This window comes from Entelurus aequoreus, linkage group LG03, assembly GCF_033978785.1.
Source record: "Entelurus aequoreus isolate RoL-2023_Sb linkage group LG03, RoL_Eaeq_v1.1, whole genome shotgun sequence".
NCBI classification, from domain to species: Eukaryota; Metazoa; Chordata; class Actinopteri; order Syngnathiformes; family Syngnathidae; genus Entelurus; species Entelurus aequoreus.
The window spans coordinates 25,621,162-25,637,100 of record NC_084733.1 but is presented as its reverse complement, the minus strand read 5'-3'; the positions used below and the strand labels follow the sequence as shown (position 1 = coordinate 25,637,100).

The 15,939-nt window shown below is 36.0% G+C and overlaps 1 protein-coding gene across 2 annotated transcripts in view; it reads right to left on the bottom strand.

Annotated features, from left to right (window-relative positions):
- The window catches only part of LOC133646315 (gamma-aminobutyric acid receptor subunit rho-1-like), a 63,643-nt gene extending 57,836 nt beyond the window's left edge, over positions 1-5,807 (bottom strand). The window contains exon 1 of one of the 2 annotated variants that reach the window (XM_062041542.1): positions 5,532-5,807. In XM_062041542.1, the coding sequence (XP_061897526.1) occupies positions 5,532-5,554 (23 nt within the window). In that variant the 5' untranslated portion in view covers positions 5,555-5,807. The remainder of the gene's footprint in view (positions 1-5,531) is intronic. The other variant, XM_062041543.1, reaches the window with a different exon arrangement.
- Positions 5,808-15,939: the final 10,132 nt, after the last annotated feature.

The window sequence follows — 15,939 nt, the reverse complement described above, 5'->3', positions numbered from 1 at the left end:
AATAGCAGCACTTACCAGTGAGCTGCCTCTATTTTTTAAATTTTATTTATTTACTAGCAAGCTGGTCTCGCTTTGCTCGACATTTTTAATTCTAAGAGAGACAAAACTCAAATAGTATTTGAAAATCCAAGAAAATATTTTAAAGACTTGGTCTTCACTAACTGACAAAGAAACAGATAACAGATTTGGTGTGACATGATTTATTTAAAAATTTGTGAGTTGACTTTTGTATTTTACATGAGTTATTATTTGTACAAACATGTTGCAAAGTAATTCATGATTTGTTAAAAAATCTTAGTGGCTAGCTAGTTAAAATGGGATATTGTGATTTTACAAGACTGTCTTGGAAGTGATCATTTGAAAATGTTCAATTTGAAAAATGTGCACTTAGAGAAAATATAAAAATAAAGTGTTGCATATTAATATTTATCTGTTTCTATATATATTTATTGTGAGAAATCATTAAGATGATCAGTGTTTCCACAAAGATAAATATCATTAATTATTAATAATAACATAGATTTAAAGGTAAATTGAGCAAATTGGCTATTTCTGGCAATTTATTTAAGTGTGTATCAAACTGGTAGCCCTTCGCATTAATCAGTACCCAAGAAGTAGCTCTTGGTTTCAAAAATGTTGGTGACCCCTGGCCTAACATATAAAGTCTTAATAGTATGCCAATAAAGTCGTAATGTGACAGATGTTTTAGCGTTACGAGTATAGCCTAAACCAGGGGTCGGCAACCCAAAATGTTGAAAGAGCCATATTGGACCAAAAATACAACAACAAAAAAATCTGTCTGGAGCTGCAAAAAATTAAAAGCCTTATATAAGTGTTATAGTGAAGGCAACACATGGTGTAAGTGTCTATATTAGCTATATTAGCCTACTATCAAAGGCTGACGCAAATCTTCGTTGACAGAAATGTTGTATTTTAATTTTTATTCTACACATTTTTGCAACATTGGAAATCATTAGTAACGGATTCATTACAATCTTTGCAAGCTGGGTAACGTTTGCTGTGGTCTGGAACAACATGGCACACAAACGACTATGAGAAATGCAGCCACTATTACAGGGGTAGGGAACCTATGGCTCTAGAGCCAGATGTGGCTCTTTTGATGACTGCATCTGGCTCTCAGATTAATCTTAGCTGACATTGCTTAACACAATAAGTAATGAATAATTCCACTGGTAATTAGTGTTAAAAATAACGTTCAAAATATAAAACATTCTCATGCATTTTAATCCATCCATCCGTTTTCTACCGCACCTGTTCAAGAAGTCGCATTAATGGTAAGAAGTATTTTATTCATTATTAGTTAGCTTCAGAATAAAAATGTTATTACAAAGAATAACAGACATGTTTTACTCTAATGTTGGTCTTACTTAAAAATGCACACATTTAGTTGTATTCAGTGTTGAAAAATATTATATGGCTCTCACGGAAATACATTTTAAAATATTTGGCTTCCATGGCTCTCTCAGCCAAAAAGGTTCTCGACCCCTGCACTATTACATACAGATAATGTGTCATGAGACCATACTTGCCAACTTTGAGACCTCCGAAATCGGGAGGTGGGGGGGGGGGTTTGGTGGTAGCGGGAGTGTATATTGTAGCCCGGAAGAGTTAGGGCTGCAAGGGGTTCTGGGTATTTGGTCTGTTGTGTTTATGTTGTGTTACGGTGCAGATGTTCTCCCGAAATGTGTTTGTCATTCTTGTTTGGTGTGGGTTCACAGTGTGGCGCATATTTGTAACAGTGTTGAAGTTGTTTATACGGCCACCCTCAATGTGACCTGTATGGCTGTTGACCAAGTATGCCTTGCAGTCACTCAGGTGTGTGTAAAGACCGCATATATTATGTGACTGGGATGGCACGCTGTTTGAATGGAGGAAAAGCGGACATGATGACAGGTTGTAGAGGACGCTAAAGACAGTGTCTTTATGGCACGCCCCCAATATTGTTGTCCGGGTGGAAATCGGGAGAAATTCGGGAGAATGGTTACCCCGGGAGATTTTCGGGAGGGGCACTGAAATTCGGGAGTCTCCCGGGAAAATCGGGAGGGTTGGCAAGTATGGTATGAAGTTAAAGTACCAATAATTGTCACACACACACTAGGTGTGGCGAAATTATTCTCTGCATTTGACCCATCACCCTTGATCACCCCCTGGGAGGTGAGGGGAGCAGTGGGCAGCAGCGGTGGCCGCGCCTGGGAATCAGTTTTGGTGATTTAACCCCCAATTCAAACCTAAACCAGGGGTTGGCAACCCAAAATGTTGGAAGAGCCATATTGGACCAAAAATACAACAACAAAAAAATGTGTCTGGAGCTGCAAAAAATTAAAAGCTTTATATAAGTGTTATAGTGACGGCAACACATGGTGTAAGTGTCTATATTAGCTATATTAGCCTACTATCAAAGACTGACGCAAATCTTCGTTGACAGAAATGTTGTATTTAAATTTTTATTCTACACATTTTTGCAACATTGGAAATCATTAGTAATGGATTCGTTATAATCTTTGCAAGCTGGGTAACGTTTGCTGTGGTCTGGAACAACATGGTACGCAAACAACTATGAGAAATGCAGCCAATATTACATACAGATAATGTGTGATGAGACATGCAAATATAAATTAAATACACAGAGGACATAAAGGGAAATTAAATGAGCTCAAATATACCTACAAACAAGGCATACTGATGCAATATGTACATACAGTTAGCCTAAATGGCATGTTAGCTTCGATTAGCTTGCAGTCATGGATTGACCAAATATGCCTGATAAGCACTTCAGCAAATCAATAAAATCAACAAAGCTCACCTTTGTGCATTCATGCACAGCATAAAATGTTTGGTGGACAAAATGAGACAAAGGAGGAGTGGCATCTGTGGCAGCGTCGGAGAAAGTTGTACATGTAAAAGCTATGATGAGTTCAAGGATCGCTGAAATTAGTAGGACAAAATGGTGCTTGCCAAATACTCTCATCAGTGAAGCGTGTATATCATAAACAGTGGGATTTCTAACAATTAGGAAGATTTGTGTCATGTTTGTTCTCCTACAGAAAATATATTAAAACAAAAAGTATATTATTTCTTCATCTTTTTCCATTTTCACACATCTGTGAAAGAGGTCCAGGGAGCCACTAGGGTGGCTTTGCACACTCTTGGCATTCTCTCGATGAGCTTCAAGCACACTAGGGCTGCAACTAACGATTAATTTGATAATGGATTAATCTGTCGATTATTACTTCGATTAATCGATTAATAATCGGATAAAAGAGACAAACTACATTTCTATCCTTTCCAGTATTTTATTGAAAAAACCCAGCATTCTGGCACCATGTTGTGGACATTGGGGGTGCAGTATACACCAATAATAACACAGAAAGGCATGGCAGCTCCCGCCATCAGTGTGTGAATGTGTGTGGGAATGGGTGAATGTGGAAATAGTGTCAAAGCGCTTTGAGTACCTTGAAGATAGAAAAGCGCTATACAAGTATAACCCATTTATCATTATTATAAATGTAACTCATCAGAACTGAATCAGATATTGTACACGGTTCTGTTGTGAATAATAAAGGATTCATTTTAGGGTGCCTCTGAATAATAGCATGAAATATTCCAGCACCTTCATAACGTTTAGTTATACTAAAGCAGGGGTGGGCAATTAATTTTCACCGGGGGCCGCGTAAGCAACCCGAGCACTGCTGGAGGGCCACACGACAATATTTCAATTAAATTTTGCTCAATATTATTTTTGATATACCGTAAGATAAATAATAATGATGATAATAATAATAATAATTAATAATAATAATAATAATAATAATAATGATAATTTAATTAAACCTAACTTAACTTTATACAAAAGCAGATTGCTTTTGATGGTCACTTTATCCTGCATTATCCAACATTTTTCCCCATCAGATTTGGACAACCATCTGTTGTTAAAAAATTGTTTTTAATCATATTTATTTTATATTGGTTTTATATGTAATTGTTTTTTCTTTTTATTCAGTCATTGGTGGAGCTAAGGATAATATTTGGGGGGTTACCCACATATGGGGTCCTCTCCAATGTTTCTCATAGTCATTCACATTGACGTCCCACTGGGGTGAGTTTTCCTTGCCCGTATGTGGGCTCTGTACCGAGGATGTCGTTGGGGCTTGTACAGCCCTTTGAGACACTTGTGATTTAGGGCTATATAAATAAACATTGATTGATTGATTGATTGATATTTGAATATTGTTTTTAATATTGTTGTGCAGCACTTTGGAAACATTTTCTTGTTTAAATGTGCTATATAAATAAAGTGATTGGATTGTCACACCTGCCAGCTTGTCCCATTTCAGTCCTAACATGTCCAAACACGCATTTACCTATGTGAACAAGTCATTACCTGTGGTTGTCTCTTTAATTGACTGCATGGCTGCCAGCTACTCCATGATTTGAAAGTCTGCAGTTATCCCACGTAAGAAGAAGAGCAGCTGGGCGGTGTCACATACATCACAGCTCTCATCCAAAGTTAGCGAAAAACAGTCCAAGTCTCCGGGCATATCAGCGCAACAGAGTCCAATAAGCACTCCTTAATAAACTCTCCGTCACAAAACGCCTTACTTTTTCTGGCGCTTTTGTAAGAAATGACGAAACTTGTCCTGACGGCTGCATCCTTGTTGGGTTTGCAGTTTTACCATCAACGCATCGGCCTCCCTTGCGCGCGCTTCATCAGACACATTCCGGTATTTTCCCTCGTGTTTCTTCGTGTAGTGGCGATTAAAATGATATTCTTTAAACACAAAAAGCTGTGTACCACAAATTAAGCACACGGCTTTACCATTAATTTATGTAAAGAAATACTTGCCAGTCCATGTCTTGTTGAAAACACGCCATTCGTCATCAACTTTTCTTTTTTTAGCGTCTCATCACTTGTCTCTATGCACCTTCACTCACAGGTAAATAACACATTTCAAAATAAAAGCAGCACAGTTGTATTGCGCGCACGACATAGATGTTTTTTAAACATTATTTTGTAATTTGTGATTGCGCCGTTCAATTCACTCACAATCGCACACGCGCATACATCCACACGGAAGTAATACAAATAACGCTTTTCAAAACAAAAGCAGCACCGTTGTATTGCACACTCGACATAGATACTTTTTGAAATTTATTTTGTAATTTATGATTGGCCTCACGCGGGCCGGACAGGGATGCGCAAAGGGCCGGATGCGGCCCGCGGGCCGTACAATGCCCAGGTCTGTACTAAAGCGTCACTCAAATCTAAATAGATTTATATAGCTTTATCGGCCCGGCTACATCGATCCATTATGAAACCAACCTGAGATATTTCTGTCCGTTACGTTTATTTCGAAATTGGTAACCGTGCGTTTTCTCTCTCAAAATGGAGTCAAATGTGCCGGAGACACATTATCAGCCCCGCGTTGCAACAAAGGCATAACTAACGTTACTCACAAAAAAGCTGAACTCATGAATGCTTGTTGCCACTATGGACTTAAAAAGTTACGTACTGTGAGTTGTTCCCTTCATCCATGGCTCCAACATGTTTCTTCTTCAGGTGCTCCTGAAGCAATGTTGTACTTCCGTGCCATTTTGCGGGAAACGGTCTTCTTTGAAGTCTTTAAAGTGAAGTGTTCCCACACTTTTGACGACCTAGGTCGTACACTTTTCTCCATTGAAGCAATAACCTCAAGATGTTTCTCCGCTAAACTATCGGTAGTGTTTTCCTGCGCCATTTTTCGAATTTTTCCAGCAAAGGAGACGCCGTCGTCACGTGAGCTGCACATGACACATCATTGGCTAGCTTACGCCAACCTCATGAGACGTAGCCTCACCGCCGCCCTGGCGCTGTTTTGTACAGTTTTTGTACTCATTTTGATTATTGTTTCTCAGCTGTTTGTAAATGTTGCAGTTTATAAATAAAGGTTTATAAAACAAAAAAACAACAACAACAAAAAAATAACCAAAAAAAAAAAAAAAAAAAAGACCCCGCGCATGCGCATAGCATAGTTCCAACGAATCGATGACTAAATTAATCGCCAACTATTTTGGTAATCGATTTTAATCGATTTAATCGATTAGTTGTTGCAGCCCTAAAGCACACCTGTGAAATGAAAACCATTTCAGGTGACTACCTCTTGAAGCTCATCAAGAGAATGCCATGTCTGTGAAAAAGTAATCAGAGCAAAAGGGTGGCTATTTTGAAGAAACTAGAATATAAAACATGTTTTCAGTTATTTCACCTTTTTTTTGTTAAGCACATAACTCCACATCTGTTAATTCATAGTTATGATTCTTTCAGTGACAATCTACAATGTAAATAGTCATGAAAATAAAGAAAACTCATTGAATGAGAAGGTGTGTCCAAACTTTTGGCCTATACTGTATATGTATATCCATCCATCCATTTTCTACCGCTTGTCCTGTTCGGGATCGCGGGGGGTGCTGGAGCCTATCTCTGCTGCCTCGGGCGGAAGGCGGGGTACACCCTGGACAAGTATGTATGTATATGTATATATGTATGTATATATACATACATACATATATATATGAATATATGTATGTATATGTGTATATGTATACATGTGTATATACAGTACATACATATACAGTATATGTATATATGATTATGTATGTACATATACAGTATATGTATGTATGTATGTATAGTCAAGGTTTCTGTGGTTTATCCATTATACAGTGCTCAATACCGGGGTAGAGCGGAATATACGAAAACACAGAGGCGTTGTGGCCAAACAGCTCAATTTTTGTTTCCTCTGACATCACATGGACAAAGATAAGACCTTCTGGAGGAAAGTTCTGTGGTCAGATGATACAAAAATTTAGCTGTTTGGCCACAATACCAAGCAATATGTTTGGAGGACAAAAAGTGAGGCCTTTAATCCCAGGAACACCATTCCTATCGTCAAGCATGGTGGTGGTAGTATTATGCTCTGGGCCTGTTTTGCTGGCAATGGAACTGGTGCTTGTCAGAAAAATTGTATTTAAATTATCAAAAAACTTTCCATTTGTGAGTTTCCAATAAACAGACAAGAAGCTGTCTCTGCGGCACCAAGCCAAACGCTTGGAAGATTCCGCTGTGTACAATGGAATCAGACGGGAGGGGTCATCCATTGTCCTCTAAAACCTGCCAAAGCTGAATCCACGACAAGCCCAAGCCCGAGGGATCTTCTTCTTTTGTCTTCTAATGTGACCGAAAACAAGGACTGTTTACATACTACCCATTCCTGTTGAGACAGGTGTTGTTGCGTAAACATTGAACATCTAAATAAAAGAGAGGACGAAAACCTTCTTCGTCAGAGCGTGGTGCAGGACTGTGCAGAAAGTACAGTGGCCATGTCTCTCCTCAATATTGAGTCCAAATTTAATTCTGTCTCTGTTTCATTCCTTGCCTTTTGTCTTGTTTAATAGATGTCATCAGTGTTTGAACCTAACATCTAATTGGTCCTTCGAGCCGGATCCAATACGTTTTGACGATTCCAGCTGGAGTGAGTGAAACCAGAGGAATGGCAACCAACTCCTGATTGAGGAAGCTGTTTTCTTCATTTTGGCTGGAATTTGAAAAACTGACGGAGTCCGAGGACAAGAGGAAGGAACGCAGAGAGCAGTGAGTACGTTTTAAGAGAAAGAAACGACTAAGAAAAAGCGTGTGACTGAGGGTTACGACGCATATACAAACCCTGTAAATCTTAGGCTCTAACAGGTAAAAAGGCCAAAGAATTAGAGGAGACGACGGAGTCCAATGTCCGTGATTAAAATTTAAAATAAAAACTGAATTGAAAAAACAAGTAGGCCAACAGACTGAAGGGCGTCGGAGTCCGCGATGACAGAAATGATCCGAAAGCCATAAACAAACATACTGGAGGGTGTCGGAGTCCCACAATAAATATTGAAATATCCGTGAACTAATATCCTGAGGACGACGGAGTCCAAGCAGACCTAAAATGGTCTATTAAAAAAAAAACAACCTGAATTTTTGTCCGTATAAAACAATAACTTGGAGGGTGTCGGAGCGCTACATGTATGAAACATTGAAAATTTCCGAGTATCATAACACTGAAAAGTATGAATGAACTTGAGAGTGTGTGGGAGTAGTCGCCATTCGGCTATCACTCCATATTAAAGTTGTGAGAAGTAAATAGTGGGTTATTGTGGAAGCTTGTAGGCAAGACACCTCCACTGGGGAACCATCTCCAGTAGAAGCGACGTGTACCACTGTAATAATTTAAACCAAGTACAACAAAGAAAAAAGTAATCCTTATAAGTTCGGCTCTGTAGGGGACGACGGATTACTCCAAATTTTTAAAATGGGAAAAGGGACAAGTAAACCAAAGGTTAGTCCAAAAGACGAGTTAAAATGTAAAGACTGGAAAGCAGTAGAACCATACAATGAAAAGGAATTGGAGAAACCAACAGTAAGGTCAAAAAGAGACCCAAAAAACGCAGACCTGATATGGTCTATTAGAATCTATTGAAACCAAAATAGGAGACATCCAAATCTCCGAAGACCACACGAAAAGACAAATAAATTGATAATAAGGACATACTAAATTATGAGGACTTAAGTAAACAAACAGCGAGTAAATCAGAGATAATAATATAAATAAAGGGTAAAGAAATCAAATTTTTGTGTGACACCGTAGCATGTAAAGTTAAAGAAGTTAAAGTACCAATGATTGTCACACACACACTAGGTGTGGCGAAATTATTCTCTGCATTTGACCCATCACCCTGGATCACCCGCTGGTGGGTGAGGGGAGCATGTAGAGAATAAAATGACTGTGCTAGGTTTAGCAATAGTATCAGATTATGAAGGAGGAATAAAAAATAGAAAAATAGATGGTAAAATTGAGATTGAGTGTGGAGAGAGACAGTGAGAGAGAGAATAATAAAATAGGAAAAAACTCAAAGTGCTAAAGTGAGAGAAAAGTTAAAATAAATGAAGAAATTAGAAAGAATCAATAATAAGAAATAATGCTAAATGGAATAAACTAATGCGAAACAGAGATAATGGGGGGTATTGAAATAAGAGATGAAGAAAAGGTAGACTGAAGATATGCATGTATGTTTGGATATATAAAGAAGCGCTTTTATATATACAAATATATATGTGTATAATTAAATAATGGAACAAATAAAAACCTAGATTAATAACTATAATAAGAGTTGATATGTATAGCATGATAAAGTGGGTTACATGTTCATTAACTGAGGAAAGAGGAGAAGAAAAAAGGAAAAAAAAAAAAAAAGAGAGAAAAGCTCAAGTGTTGCTGACCTTTGCCCTTAAGAGTGCAGTCACGCACCCACACACCACCTTGTGTGCGTGTGTGTGTGTGTGTGCGTGCGTGGTGAATTGGGGGAGGTGTGAAAATGAATTTATTACATGTGAGTTTAAAGTAAAAAGTAGGTTTAACTTTGAAGTGTAGTATAACATTCTTAGGTTGGATTATGTTTCAGACATTTGTAGTATACCATACATCTGAGTGTTGAGCTAAGATAAAATGATGACATAACATAGAATAAATAAGGAGGTATGGCAATCAGGAAAACTATCAGCTAGCGATAGACAACTGTTTGCTTTGAATATTGGTGAATAATAATTGCAAATAAAAAATATAAACAATGGGAAGAATGTAAATTCAGAGTGTAAAAGTATAGATTAAGTGGCGTATAGACATTTAAGTGAGTTTAAAACGTTACTTAAAAAATACATAAAGTAAGATGTATAACATTTGAATTAGGAGAAAAATAACATTAGCGTTATTACATAATCTACATAGTGAAAGACACAAAATAAGCAAAATAAAAGTCCAATTATGCAAAAGAGAAGTAAAGGATCTAGGACGTTCTCTAAACAGAGATGGACGCACTATTGTGGAAAATAGAAAAACAAAGTACGACAAGTACAAAAACCACAAACAAAGAAGCAATTTAGGTAATTTTTAGGATTAACCAATTATTGTAGAAGTTGAATACCAAATTCTGATGAAATAGTAGCTCCTTTAGGTAAATTAATGAAAAATGTAATCATCTGTAGAGTGAAATTCAGAAGCTGAAGCAGCATTCTGTGAAATAAAAATAGAACAGAATGTGCGATTGTTACAGTAACGAAAGTTTTGAAAGCTATCAAATGACGATCAAATTGCTGAATGCAAGCGGCAGAACTAGAAGCATTAATAGAAGCATGTAAAGTAATGAAAGATCAAAAGGTCACAATATATATAAATATAGCCAAAATATAGGAATGATAAAGTTTAATTTGTATAAAAAAGAGAGAGAAAAAGAAAGAATAGAAGCAGTACAGCTACCAGCTAAAATAGCAATATGCAAATGTGCAGCACACACCAAAGGAACAGACACAGTATCAATAGGAAAAGCGTTTGCTGACAAAACAGCAAAAACAAGCATTGTCCTGAGGTTCCATGCACATCTAAACAAAGGCAAAATAATGCATATTGGATGATAAACAGTTTGAAAAATGCATGTAAAAAGAAAAATAGACTTTATAAGGAGTTTATCAAATGGAGAACAGAGAATGCTGAAAAACGCTATAAGAACTACAAAAACAAGTTGACCAATATATTGAGACAAGCAAAAAGGGAATATTACAAACGAATGTTGCATAAAAATAAAAAATAACATAAAGGCTACATAGAATATTTTGAATAAAGCAATAGGGAATAGGACAAGGCGAACAGAATTACCTAGATATTTAAAGATAATATGTTAATTGAAAACAAAGATGAAATTGTCAATGAATTAAATAAATTCTTTGTAAATGTAGGACCTAGCTTAGCAAACGAAATACCAAGAGCTAATGATCAATCAGGGGATGTCTGGAAAAGGGAAAATAGGGTTATGCAGTCAATGTTTCTTAGTGAGATGACTTGAAAATCTTAGCCGATAATATTGAAGAGAAAATGGTTAAACTAAAATTATGGTTTGATGTAAATGAATTATCTTTAAACTTGGAAAAGACTAAATTAATAGTATTCAGTAATAAAAGAAAGATAGAAGTTAGTTTATCCATAAACAATGTGAAAATTGAGAAGTTGTCTGAAATCAGATTTCTTGGGGTCATTTTAGATGAAAAGTTGACATGGAAAGCTCATATATTGCATATGAAAAATAAGGTATCTAAAAGCTTATTTATTTTGAACAAGGTTAAATAATACAATGAGAACGTAATATTGCTCAATTATTTCAATTATTGTGCAGAAATATGGGGAAATACATATCACAGCAACATAATGCCTTTATTTATTTCGCAGAAAAGAGCAATTCATATAATTTGTACAGTAGGATATAGAGACCACACAAATGCACTCTTCATTGGGTCAGGATTATTCAAACTAAAAGACATGGTAGAATTGCATACTCTATAAGTGATGTTCAAAGCTAGAAATAAAGTTCTTCCGAAGGACTTACAAAAGTTATTTGTGTTTCACGTCTGAAGATGAGAACCACAGAAGGCCGTATGATTTTAAACATCCAAGAGTGCCAATAAATTAGAAGCAAATGTGTTCGTCTGTTGCTGGTGTGAAAGTATGGAATTCTCTAAAGAAAGACTTAAAAAGCTGCAAGAATATTTTTGAATTTAGGGAGAGTTGCACAGAGAGACAACTGTAATTATATCAAACTGATTTTGATTTTGATTGGACGTGTCATTTTGAAAATGCTTAAACAAAAATTAAAGGTATTTTGGAGTTAGGGTGTTGGTGGAGGTAACAGTGATAAAGTCATCTAAAATAATTTGTGTTAAAAAAGAGTCAGATAAATATAAGAATAGTATTCTTCCATCTATTCCTTTCTGATCATGGAAATGTATAAAAAAACAAAACAATGAAAGTGTCAATTGTATATGGCTTGTATATATGCATTTTCATGAAAGGAATAAAAAGAAATGATGAGGATGATGATGAACAAAGAAGACATCTATGTATGTCCAGACAATAAACCAATCTTACAAAGAAAAATCGGTATAAGTGAGCAGCAATATTGAGCCAAGGTTGAACTCATGGCTCAACAGGAGGGATATGAATATTGTCATACAGAAGTACTATACTTCCTATAGTTTAATTCGTATAAAAAAAAAAAATTGTATACGACATCCAGGCATAGAATTTAATTAAACTAAATAAGTGTGAAGGAGAACATTATTGTCTGGTCATAGTAGATGCATTTTCAAAAAGGGTAGAAATATTTCCTAAAGGAAAAGCAGATGCACTAACAGTAGCAAAAGCATTATGCAAAGAGATAATATCAAGATATGATATAACTAAATCTATACAGTGACAATGGACCTTATTTTGTTAACAACCGACATCAGCGACCATCTGCCAGTCTTTACTATTTATGATGGGAACTACAGGAAGAAGAACATTGACAAAAAAGACATTTCAAAGACTATGTACAGAGGAAGGAATGATTTTCTTCAAGAAGGATCTGAGGAAACAAAGTTGGGACAATGTATATAATGAAGATGATGTAGATGATGCATATGGGAATTTTGTCAACACCTTTCTAACACTCTATGATAAACATTGCCCATGGAAAGAACGTAGTAAGAAGCAAAGGAAAAACAACCAACCGTGGATTGCAAAAGGACTGAAAAATGCTTGTCACAAAAAAAACACATTGTATCCAATATTTATAACACAAAGATCTATAGAGGCAGAAAATAAGTATAAGAAATATAAAAACAAGCTAATTGGTATACTACGAACATGTAAGAAGGAATACTACAGTCAATTATTAAACAAGAACAAAAACAACATGAGAGCAACATGGGGCATCCTAAATAGCATCATTAAAAATGGTGCTAAGAAAGATTACCCCCAGTACTTTCTAGATGGACATACAAAAAATGACAATATGAACCAAATAGCTGAACGTTTCAATGATTATTTTGTTAATATCGGAACAAATCTGGATCAAAGAATTCCAAATGCAGATGATGGGTCAGTTGAAGACTTGAGTGAGCTCATAGACAGAAATCCCAATTCCATGTTTCTTAAAAGTGTAACAAAAGAAGAAATAATCAAAATTGTAAAAAATTGTAAATACAAGACTTCAACTGACTGTCATGGAATAGATATGGTAACGATAAAAAAGGTTATAGAAGACATTTCAGAACCTCTGACATATATCACCAATGTATCATTTTTAACCGGAAAATTCCCAGACAAAATGAAAATTGCAAAAGTCGTACCAATCTATAAGAATGGAGACGTACACCAGTTTACTAACTACAGACCAATTTCATTACTTCCACAATTCTCCAAAATCATGGAAAAATTATTCAATAGTCGATTAGATTTATTTATTAACAAAAGTGGGACGCTCGTGGAGAACCAATATGGATTTCGAGCAAATATCTCAACATCAATACCATTAATTAAAATAACAAAGGAAATTACCAATGCAATAGATGGTAAAGAATGTGCGGCAGCAGTATTCATGGACTTAACAAAAGCATTTGATACAATTAATCATGATATTTTAATACAAAAATTAGAACGATATGGCATCAGAGGTTTGGTATTGAACTGGGTAAGAAGCTATTTAACCAACAGGAAGCAATATGTGAAGATGGGTGAAAATATGTCAACACGGCTAGATATATCCTGTGGTGTGCCGCAGGGATCAATACTGGGACCAAAATTGTTTAATCTTTATATAAACGACATTTGTAAAGTTACAAAGGTCTCAAAGTTAGTTTTATTTGCAGATGATACAACTGCTTTCTGTTCAGGAGAGAACACACAGAAGATAATACAAATAATAACAGAAGAAATGAACAAATTAAAAAGATGGTTTGACAAAAACAGACTATCTTTGAATCTCAGTAAAACTAAAATAATGCTATTTGGTAATAGTAGGAAAGAGCATCATACGCAAATACAAATAGACGGAGTAGACAGTGTTATCATCCACAAAGCGCAGGATTAGTGGAAAGGACAAACGGGAATAAAAAGACAGACTAAAGAAATGTATGGAAAAAACTAAACGTCCATGAACAATGTATAGAGTTAGTAAAAATGTACAGTACATGAACATTACAAGTACAACAGTACTCAGACCATTTGAAATAATATTTGAAAGACCTTATCAGCTACCAAAATTTTGAAAAATCAATGAAAAGGAAACATGAGCATTCTCCAAGGGGGGAGAGATTGTAAATAACTTAAAAAGCAGTAAAGATAGTGGAAAGACCAAGCTGAGTCCACTTAGCACATGGTAAAAAGGTCATATAATGGGATTGTATTTACATTGTAAAAATGTCATATAATGAAAAAAAGTATTTGGGATTGTATTTGTGTTATCAAAGGGACATGTTAATTAGCACACTACAAATTCCACTGTGACCATACTTGCCAACCCTCCCGTTTTTAGCGGGAGAATCCCGGTATTCAGCGCCTCTCCCGACAACCTCCCTTCTCCCGACAAACTCCCGGTATTCAGCCGGAGCTGGAGGCCACGCCCCCTCCAGCTCAATGCGGACCTGAGTGGGGACAGCCGTTCTCACGTCCGCTTTCCCAGCAGCTTGCCTGCCCAATGACGTCATAACATCTACGGCTTTTAGAGAGTAGAGTGCACAACAAGCAGAGAGAGTTCTTGGTTTCTTATGTGGGTTTATTGTTAGGCAGTTTCATTAACGTCCTCCCAGCGCGGTAACAACACACAACAACAGCAGTCACGTTTAGTCTACTGTAAAGCAGTTCGTCTGCCATAAACAGCAATGTTGTGACACTCTTAAACAGGACAATACTGCCACCTACCGGATAGCCTGCAGAATACTGAAATTCAAGTATGTCTTTTATTTATATGTATAATAAAATTAAAATAAAAAATATATATAGCTAGAATTCACTGAAAGTCAAGTATTTCATACATATATATATATATATATATATATATATATATATATATATATATATATATATATATATATATATATATATATATATATATATATATATATATATATATATATATATATATATATATTATATTATATTATATTATATATATATATGTGAAATACTTGATTTGGTGAATTCTAGCTGTAAATATACTCTCCTCTTAACCACGCCCTTGGCCACGCCCCAACCACGCCGCCCCCCCACCTCCCGATATTGGAGGTCTCAAGGTTGGCAAGTATGACTGTGACAGTTGTAAGCATACCATTTGATGGTGTGTCAAAGTTTCATAATAATTGGTTCCTGTTTTGGTAATTAATTTGTTCCTTATGGCGGAGCAAGTGGGAAAGGCTACAAAAACTGATTGTGTTGTATGTATAAGCCCAGAAAATTACTCAAAATGAGTCAAAAAAAGTTGAATTGAAGTAATGAGCAAAACAAAATGGACCTTGTAGCTAAAGAGACAAAGCAGAAACCAATATTTGATAAATATGTGAAAAAAGCTAATTATACCTGCATTAACATGCAAGGCTCTGTACAACAGTTAGGAAACGTATCATCAGATAACTGCATACACATAGTAAATGTATCAATATTTGTACAAGAATTGTTAACACGCCTGAACAGTCTGATATCTGAACATTGGAAAATAACTAGACATGATGTAAACTGGCAAAGTGTTGTAGATCCAACCTATATTAATGGGTGTCCAAATAAGTATATCTGACGACTATAAATTGGTAAATCAAGTTGCAGCTGGATTTGAATCATACGTCTACTGGTGGTGTACGATTAACAGGAATGTTGACAGAATAAGCTACGTCCACTACAACGTACAGAGATTGTAAAATTACACAGGCCAAGACTTGAACCCTTCGCTAATCAACTCTCCGCCACCTGCCTTATGGCTTTTCAAAACCGTATGACGCTAAACATGGCGGAAAAGGGCGTGTGCGCAATATTTGGTGAACAGTGT